The sequence below is a fragment of the Olea europaea genome, chromosome 13 (assembly GCF_002742605.1).
Source record: "Olea europaea var. sylvestris chromosome 13, O_europaea_v1, whole genome shotgun sequence".
Classification (NCBI taxonomy): domain Eukaryota; kingdom Viridiplantae; phylum Streptophyta; class Magnoliopsida; order Lamiales; family Oleaceae; genus Olea; species Olea europaea.
In genome coordinates, this window is record NC_036249.1 from 15,796,757 (window position 1) to 15,804,660 (window position 7,904).

General features: G+C 34.4%; 1 protein-coding gene across 1 annotated transcript in view; it reads left to right on the plus strand.

Moving 5' to 3' along the window:
• Positions 1–370: 370 nt before the first annotated feature.
• LOC111407720 (kinesin-like protein KIN-5D) overlaps positions 371–7,904 on the plus strand; it is a 9,838-nt gene continuing 2,304 nt past the window's right edge. The window contains exons 1-19 of the mRNA XM_023037361.1: positions 371–475; positions 770–931; positions 1,012–1,141; positions 1,411–1,566; positions 1,679–2,155; positions 2,455–2,552; positions 2,652–2,808; positions 2,920–2,989; positions 3,154–3,230; positions 3,327–3,380; positions 3,476–3,556; positions 3,653–3,764; positions 5,274–5,360; positions 5,462–5,637; positions 5,718–5,879; positions 5,960–6,067; positions 6,184–6,342; positions 6,425–6,508; positions 7,323–7,528. Of these exons, the coding sequence (XP_022893129.1) occupies positions 771–931; positions 1,012–1,141; positions 1,411–1,566; positions 1,679–2,155; positions 2,455–2,552; positions 2,652–2,808; positions 2,920–2,989; positions 3,154–3,230; positions 3,327–3,380; positions 3,476–3,556; positions 3,653–3,764; positions 5,274–5,360; positions 5,462–5,637; positions 5,718–5,879; positions 5,960–6,067; positions 6,184–6,342; positions 6,425–6,508; positions 7,323–7,528 (2,555 nt within the window). The 5' untranslated portion in view covers positions 371–475; position 770. The remainder of the gene's footprint in view (positions 476–769; positions 932–1,011; positions 1,142–1,410; positions 1,567–1,678; positions 2,156–2,454; positions 2,553–2,651; positions 2,809–2,919; positions 2,990–3,153; positions 3,231–3,326; positions 3,381–3,475; positions 3,557–3,652; positions 3,765–5,273; positions 5,361–5,461; positions 5,638–5,717; positions 5,880–5,959; positions 6,068–6,183; positions 6,343–6,424; positions 6,509–7,322; positions 7,529–7,904) is intronic.

Sequence of the window (7,904 nt, forward strand, 5' to 3'; positions counted from 1 at the left end):
TCATTTTTAATAATATATTTTTCATCAAAATAATATTACACATAAACCAAAAAATTTTCCTTTTTTTTAACCACATATTTCAATATCAATTATTATTTCATAATATATTCTTCTCAAATAATGGGTGATAAACACACCCTTAATATCAAAAGAAAGTATACATGTAGCAAGATTGATTAAAATTTACTCTCTCCTTGCTTTTTTTTTAATTGAAATTAGGCTTCGTTTGGTACTCATTTTTGTAAGAATGAGAATGAAAAATACAATCGTTACGAAATTTGCACGAGAGATAAATAGTTAAATATGATAATTTGATGTGATAGATATACATAGTATTTTTTATTTTCGGGCAAAAGAATGAGAATCAAACGGGCTGAAACTTACTATTTCACGGAATCCCTCTCTCTAGGCCGTATATTCTTGTTCTAAACTATAAGCTCCCATATCTACTGCCGGCCTTCCGAATCCACTGGAAGTATACCTTCATATGCACGCATTAATCTTTAATATAAATCTTATCCATACGTTATCTTGTCATTTTATCATAAATAAATCGGCTTTCCATTTTATTTTTCTATGAATCTACTTTTTACTGATTCAGAACAACATACATTGTGATTTATCAGTTGTGTTTGTGGATTATTTACAATGTATTGGTTGATTTAGGTTTTTTTTATGGAGATTTGAAGTTGGATGAGTTAATTTGATTTGTTGCATAGGAAAAGTTGAAACTTGGTTGTGAGATTTGAATCTGAGTGTTGATATATAGAATGGAGGCTTCACGAAGAGGAGGGGGAATGGTACCGATATCACCGTCACAAACGCCGCGGTCTAGTGACAAAGCGGCGAGAGATCTGCGATCGGAGGGGAGTATGAGTGGAAAGCATGATAAGGATAAAGGTGTCAATGTGCAGGTCATTGTGCGCTGCAGGTGAGTTATCTCCGAGTTCTTTATGTTGTAAGCGATTCGAAGAAATCAAATTTGATTGCTAATTGAATCTTCTGTTGTAGGCCATTGAGTGAGGACGAGATGAGAATGCATACACCAGTGGTGATTTCATGTAACGATAACAGAAGAGAAGTTTGTGCTGTTCAAACTATTGCTAATAAGCAGATCGATAGAACTTTCCTTTTTGATAAGGTCTTTTTGCTTTTCTTACTTTTTTATATGTTTAATTGGATTTTTGTTTTTGATAAAGCTACCGAATTCCATGTCGTAATTTCAAGATTTTTACAAATAAGCTGTAGTAAATACAAAATGAGTCTGTCAAGTTAACATACATTGGATAAACCGTAAATTCTTGCAATTTGATTTCCATTTCACTACTCAATTTATTTTTCTCGTTTCTGTTCTCTTTTTCTTTTATTATGTGATCTATTGAGAAAAAAAGTTATTGTTCTTATGTTTAGGTATTTGGTCCATCTTCCCAGCAAAAAGATTTATATGATCAGGCAGTTTGGCCCATAGTATTTGAAGTTCTAGAGGGCTATAATTGCACCATTTTTGCATATGGACAAACAGGGACAGGAAAGACTTACACAATGGAGGGTGGTTCGAGGAAAAAGGTTAGTTTTCTATTCTGTAGCTTCTAAAACATATTTTGCAAAGTTTTTTTTTTTTTTTGATTTACTAGCTTTTATAACTTCATGTATGTTATTTGATTATTAATCTTGTTAGAATGGGGAATTCCCAAGTGATGCTGGTGTTATTCCAAGAGCTGTTCGACAAATTTTTGATATCTTAGAAGCTCAAAATGCTGAGTATAGCATGAAAGTTACATTCTTAGAGCTGTACAATGAGGAAATAACAGATCTTCTGGCACCTGAAGAATGTGCAAAGTTCATAGATGACAAATCAAAGAAACCAATAGCGCTAATGGAGGACGGAAAAGGTGGAGTGTTTGTTAGAGGTTTGGAAGAAGAGATTGTGACCACAGCGAATGAAATATATAAAATCTTGGAGAAAGGTTCGGCTAAAAGGCGAACGGCGGAAACCCTTCTTAACAAACAAAGCAGCCGTTCTCATTCTATATTTTCTATCACAATTCATATCAAAGAGTTCACCCCAGAAGGGGAAGAGATGATTAAATGTGGGAAGCTGAATCTTGTTGACCTTGCTGGCTCAGAAAATATTTCACGCTCTGGTGCTAGAGAGGTGAGAAGTTGAACATAATTTACAGTGCTAAGATTTTGTACTCGTTATACAGTTTCCAAGGGTTGGGATGGGTGGTGGAAATTTTTTGCTTATGAGAGATCATAAATAATTTCTCCAATGCAAGATGGTGTACTAATTATATTGTTCCCATGGGATGATATGGCATGTGAAGGGACTTATTTTGCAGTAATGTACTTAATAAACAAGAAATTCTGGGTGCTGACAGGCATTACAAATTGCTTTTCCAAAATGTGATCTATACCTTCTTCATGCTAAAGAAAATTGATCTACTTTTGTAGGGCAGAGCAAGGGAAGCAGGTGAGATCAACAAGAGCCTGCTGACACTTGGTCGGGTCATAAATGCTTTGGTTGAGCACTCTGGTCACATACCATATAGGTATAGGTCCAATCAACTTCTCAATTATGTGTACAAGTAGCCATACATGTTTCAGGGTATGTAAACTCTTAAATCCAAAAATTTCACTTGAAATACCAGAGACAGCAAATTAACAAGGTTGCTGAGAGATTCTCTGGGAGGGAAGACAAAGACATGTATAATTGCGACAATATCACCCTCCATTCACTGTTTGGAAGAGACACTCAGCACTTTAGATTATGCTCACCGTGCCAAAAACATAAAGAACAAACCAGAGGTCAGTACTTATGATATTTTTGACGAAAAGAAAAATGTGCTACAGTTGTTATTTCTTTAGCTATTTATTGGACTGGACTAGTAGATAAAGCCATTTTATTAATAATTGCAGATTAATCAAAAGATGATGAAATCTGCAATTATGAAGGATTTGTACTCGGAAATTGACCGATTAAAGCAAGGTTGTTGATTGCTCCTTCTCCATCTTCCTACCTCCCTCTCTCTCTCTGAGATGTGTGCGCTTGAACTTTCCCTAGGTTCACTTGAAAATACTCAACGTTAAATCTTCATTCAAGTGCTATTCTTTACAATGATGCGCACCTTACAAAAACTTTATGTGCTTCAGAGGTGTATGCTGCCAGAGAGAAGAATGGGATATATATACCAAGAGATCGCTATCTCCAGGAAGAGGCAGAGAAAAAGGTTTGACATTAGGAACTTAGTCTAATGATGTTATAAAATTACTTTTAAGAGATTCTCGTGTGAAATTCAAAATTTGTTATGTTTTTGCCCTTTCAGGCCATGTCTGAAAAGATTGAACATATGGAACTTGATTTAGAATTCAGGGACAAGGTATTTTAACAAAAAAATTCATTATTTGGACATCATTTTTGTGGATACTGCTAAGAAATTTCATCCATTAATAAATTGTGTTTTGTTGTAAGCAGCAACTGATGGAGATCCAGGAATTATACAACACTCAGCAGCAGTTGACTACTGACTTGAGTGAAAAACTTGAGAAGACTGAGGTGTGATACATGAATGTTCACCTTATCCAAAATAAAGATTTACTTCCCATTTTCTTTGACATTGTGGAATAATTATGCTACCTTCTCTTCATTCAGAAAAAGCTACAGGAAACTGAGAATTCATTGCTTGATCTTGGAGAAAGACACAGGCAGGCAAATGCAACAATAAAAGAGAAAGAATACCTGATATCCAATCTTCTTAAATCTGGTAGTCACTTTCTGTACCTTTTACATTTCAACCTAGTTTCACACTAAAAGCTTTGAATTTCTTGCTGAACTATTAATTTATTTTTTGAAATGAAAAATAACATAACTTGTTGCATTACAGTTACCTATTTGAGTTACCTGTGTTAGATTCTTATCTCTTAATGTGCAAACCTCAATTTTGAATCTTGATAAGTTTTGCCATTTCCTGATGGAGCTGGCGGAGGCTATATATATACTATGATGCTTGGACTCAGGTGTGGGTATTGAATACGGGTAGTATCTAAATGTCGGATCATTTATTTCTAAAATATAGGATATGGATGAATGGCTAAAAAAGAGTCCAAATCACATACACAGATATGTGGGTACGTCTGTCAAGTTTCAATTTTTTTATTAGCTCAAAATGTCATTTTGAATAAACCAAAATCAATTGCTCATAAAAAAGGAAATGAATATTAAATAAGGGGTTAAGACAAATAAAATAGCATTTTGGGATTTAATTTTCAATTATGGAAACTTAATTACTAAATGTTAAATAAAATAGAAAATGAGGGGCTTGATTGTAATTTGAGGAAAAGAAAAATAAAGAAAAACCTAGCGCCTTCGCTTTTCTCCACCCTCTCTGAGGCGGCACTAGGTTTATAGAGAGCAAGAAAAAAAAAGTAGCAAAAATGATGAAATGTCTGGTTAAAACTTGAAGGATCAAACACATATTCCATACTCATACCAGTGTCGTGTCATGTCGTACATGACATGAGTATTCTGACCATTTGAAAAAGTCATATATATATAAATAATGTCGTTCCACTGAAAAATTTTCTAGAACTCCATCAGAACATACTATAATAGTCAAAATAGATGAGCAGATACAATTATGTTCTCTTTTGTGATGAAATAATATTTCGGAACAATAAAAATTAAATTTAAGGTTCTACAAAGGAAACTTTGAGATTTACTGGCCTATATAATATGAAATATAATCATTTATCTACCCCCTTCTAAATATTTAGAATTTAAATTTTCTTAAAAACTCTGTATTTCCATAAGAAATCTTGTTCATTATATAACTAAATAAATTGGAGAGAGTTCAAATATCCATCTTCTAAATAGTTGTCTTTGCTCTCATTTTTCCAAATATCAATCAACTGGAATTGTTGAACTTTGGAGATGAACCTAGATTACCTGGTTCTCATTGTAAATTTTGCTTGAGTCAACTGATTTTTTGGGATGTTTTGTGTTTGTAATCGCTGTTCTGATTCTTCTTATGTTTATTGTTATCTAAAGAGCATGTTTGGGAAGTGTTTATAAACGTTTATATTATAAATTGATAGAAATGGGTGGTGGATAAGTGGGTACTTTGTGGACCCTCAAAACAAGTGAATAAAAAGTGGCTTGCTGTTTATAAACATGAGCTAATATATAGCTTCCCCTGATTTTGCTGCCTTGTTTGAATAAAAAGACATCCATGAAACAGCTTTATGACTTTGTTTGTATGATTACCTTCTACCAGAGAAGGCACTTGTTGAACGGGCACTTGAGCTTCGAACAGAACTGGAGAATGCCACATCAGATGTCTCTAATCTGTTCACGAAGATTGGTTTGCACCCAAATTTTGGAATATCAAATATGCAATATAATTTTTGAAAGGAAAACAAATGAGCCTGTGCTAATCTTATGTATGTATGGCTGATTTTCCAGAACGCAAGGACAAAATAGAAGATGGCAATAGAGTTCTTATCCAGAATTTCCAATCCCAATTGACTCAGCAGCTTGAAATTTTGCACAAAACTGTGGCATCTTCAGCTACACAGCAAGAGCAACAACTTAAGGAAATGGAGGAAGACATGCAGTCATTTGTATCCACAAAGACTGAGGTATATGATGTTAAATGGATAAAGCCTCTAGAGGTAGTATACGGTTAGTCAACATAGTTTCTCATCTTGTATGCTTGTAGGTTGCTGAAGAGCTTCAAGTTCGACTATCAAAATTGAAAACCATGTATGGTTCTGGCATCAAGGTTTTAAATGATTTATCTGCAGAGCTTGGCGATAATTCTCAGTCAACTTTTGGTTGTCTGAATTCCGAAGTTTCTAAGCATTCCTCAGCTTTAGAAGAGGTTTGAGTACATCGCAATGCTCTGAGAAATTACTTTGGACTTATTTTAGCATGTGTTTGATATTAGTTCATAAAATGCAGCTTTTCAAAGGAATTGCTTCAGAGGCTGATACACTACTTCATGATCTTCAAAACAGTCTGCACTGTCAGGAGAATAAACTAACAGCATATGCACTACAGCAACGCGATGTTAGCATTCTTTTTAATTAACTAAAATGCAAATTGTTTTGACGCCAACATTTTCTTTGTTTTTAATTTTTTATTTCAAGAAGCGACGTAATTGACATTTTGACATATTTTTCCAGGCTCATACCAGAGCTGTTGCTATCACAAGATCAATTTCCCAAATTAATGTAAACTTCTTCAAGACTTTGGACATGCATGCTACAGAACTGGGCCAAATTGTGGAAGAAGCACAGGTGGTTAATGATGAGCAATTGTCTGAGCTTGAAAAGAAATTTGAGGTGATTAAGCCCCGCATCTAAAACACACTTGGTATGATTAAGTGTACTTGTTAAACTCATTCTGCATCTCAATTTTCTATAGGAGTGTGCTGCTAATGAAGAAAGGCAAATCTTAGAAAAAGTGGCAGAGCTGCTTGCTGGTTCAAATGCTCGGAAGAAAAAGCTGGTACATGCACCTGTATTATAATCATTTTATTTGATAATGACAATAATACGTGGCATCAAATTTGAGAAATTTGGTTAGAATCGACATGCCATTTTAGCCAGCTGCTCCAGTAACTTGTCTTTAACCTTACCCTTGTAGCTTAATCACATCTACATATCACATTTCTGTATATATTTTCATTCATCTTCCACGATGGTGCTGTAAAGTGTTTGCAAACCAAAATGTTATAAGAATAACCAAAATGTCTTACTATTTTTATACTCAGTAGTATGAAAACTACAATCTGGTAAGGGTTTGAAACAGCTTCTTTCTTGTGAAATATTGTCACAACATTCTTCTGTGAGAGTATTCCATAAATCTTTGTACCATACTTGCTGGTGAGAGATAGTTTCAAAACCATTGAAGTCGCCTATATAATTATTTGCAGCTTTAGCTTCTACTGACCTTCAAATTACTAAATGTCATGAACAATAACAAAATCTTGAAGTATATGATGGGTAGCCTAGAAAAACGTTAAAAAATCATCTATGAGGAGAACTTGTCAACAATGATTGTTTCTATTCTCTCCTTGCTAGCTTCTGCTAGGAATTCGTCAAAATTTCTTATGGAACACTCGAGTTTTTGTCGTTAAGGCAGTATATGTTTCGATTTAATGACTCTAGATTTTATGTTTCATGTTTTTGTTTTTGTTTTTGTTTTTGTTTTGATCTAGTGATCATATCCTTGCAAGAGAGATTTCACATATTATTTCTGTTACACAGTTCATTGTTTTGATTGTTTTGTATTTTCCCCCTTTTTTCTTGTTTTTCACTAGGTTCAATGCGCAATAGATGGACTTCGGGACAGTGCAGCTAGTAGAACCAACAGGTTACAACAAGAGATGTCAGTTATGCAGGACACTGCTTGTTCAATTAAAGCTGAGTGGACAAATTACATGGAAAAAGCTGAATCTCATTATCTGGAGAACACGGCTTCAGTGGAAACTGGGAAAAAGGATATGGAAGGGGTTCTTCAAAACTGGTGAGTGTACCCTTCATTCTTTTTGCCAAGAGCATGTTTTGCTATGCTTAGAAAATTTTCTTTTAAGTCAATAAGGCCCTGTTTGATTGCACATATTTTCCATGGAAGTAGGAAATTAAAATTCATATGCTTAGAAAATCTGCTTATAAGTCAATAAGGCCCTATTTGATTGCCCAAATTTTCTATGGAAGTAGGAAATTAAAATCCATTTTCTGCCTTTTTGCATGTTTGATTGGCCAAATTTTCTTGGCAATATCCCACGTGACCACTTTTTGAGGAATTGGTTTTCCCATGGGTTTGGTGGATATATTTATTTATTTTTTTTTTTTTTTGGGGGAGGGGGGGGGGGGGGAATTGAAAAAAATTCTATCCCTAA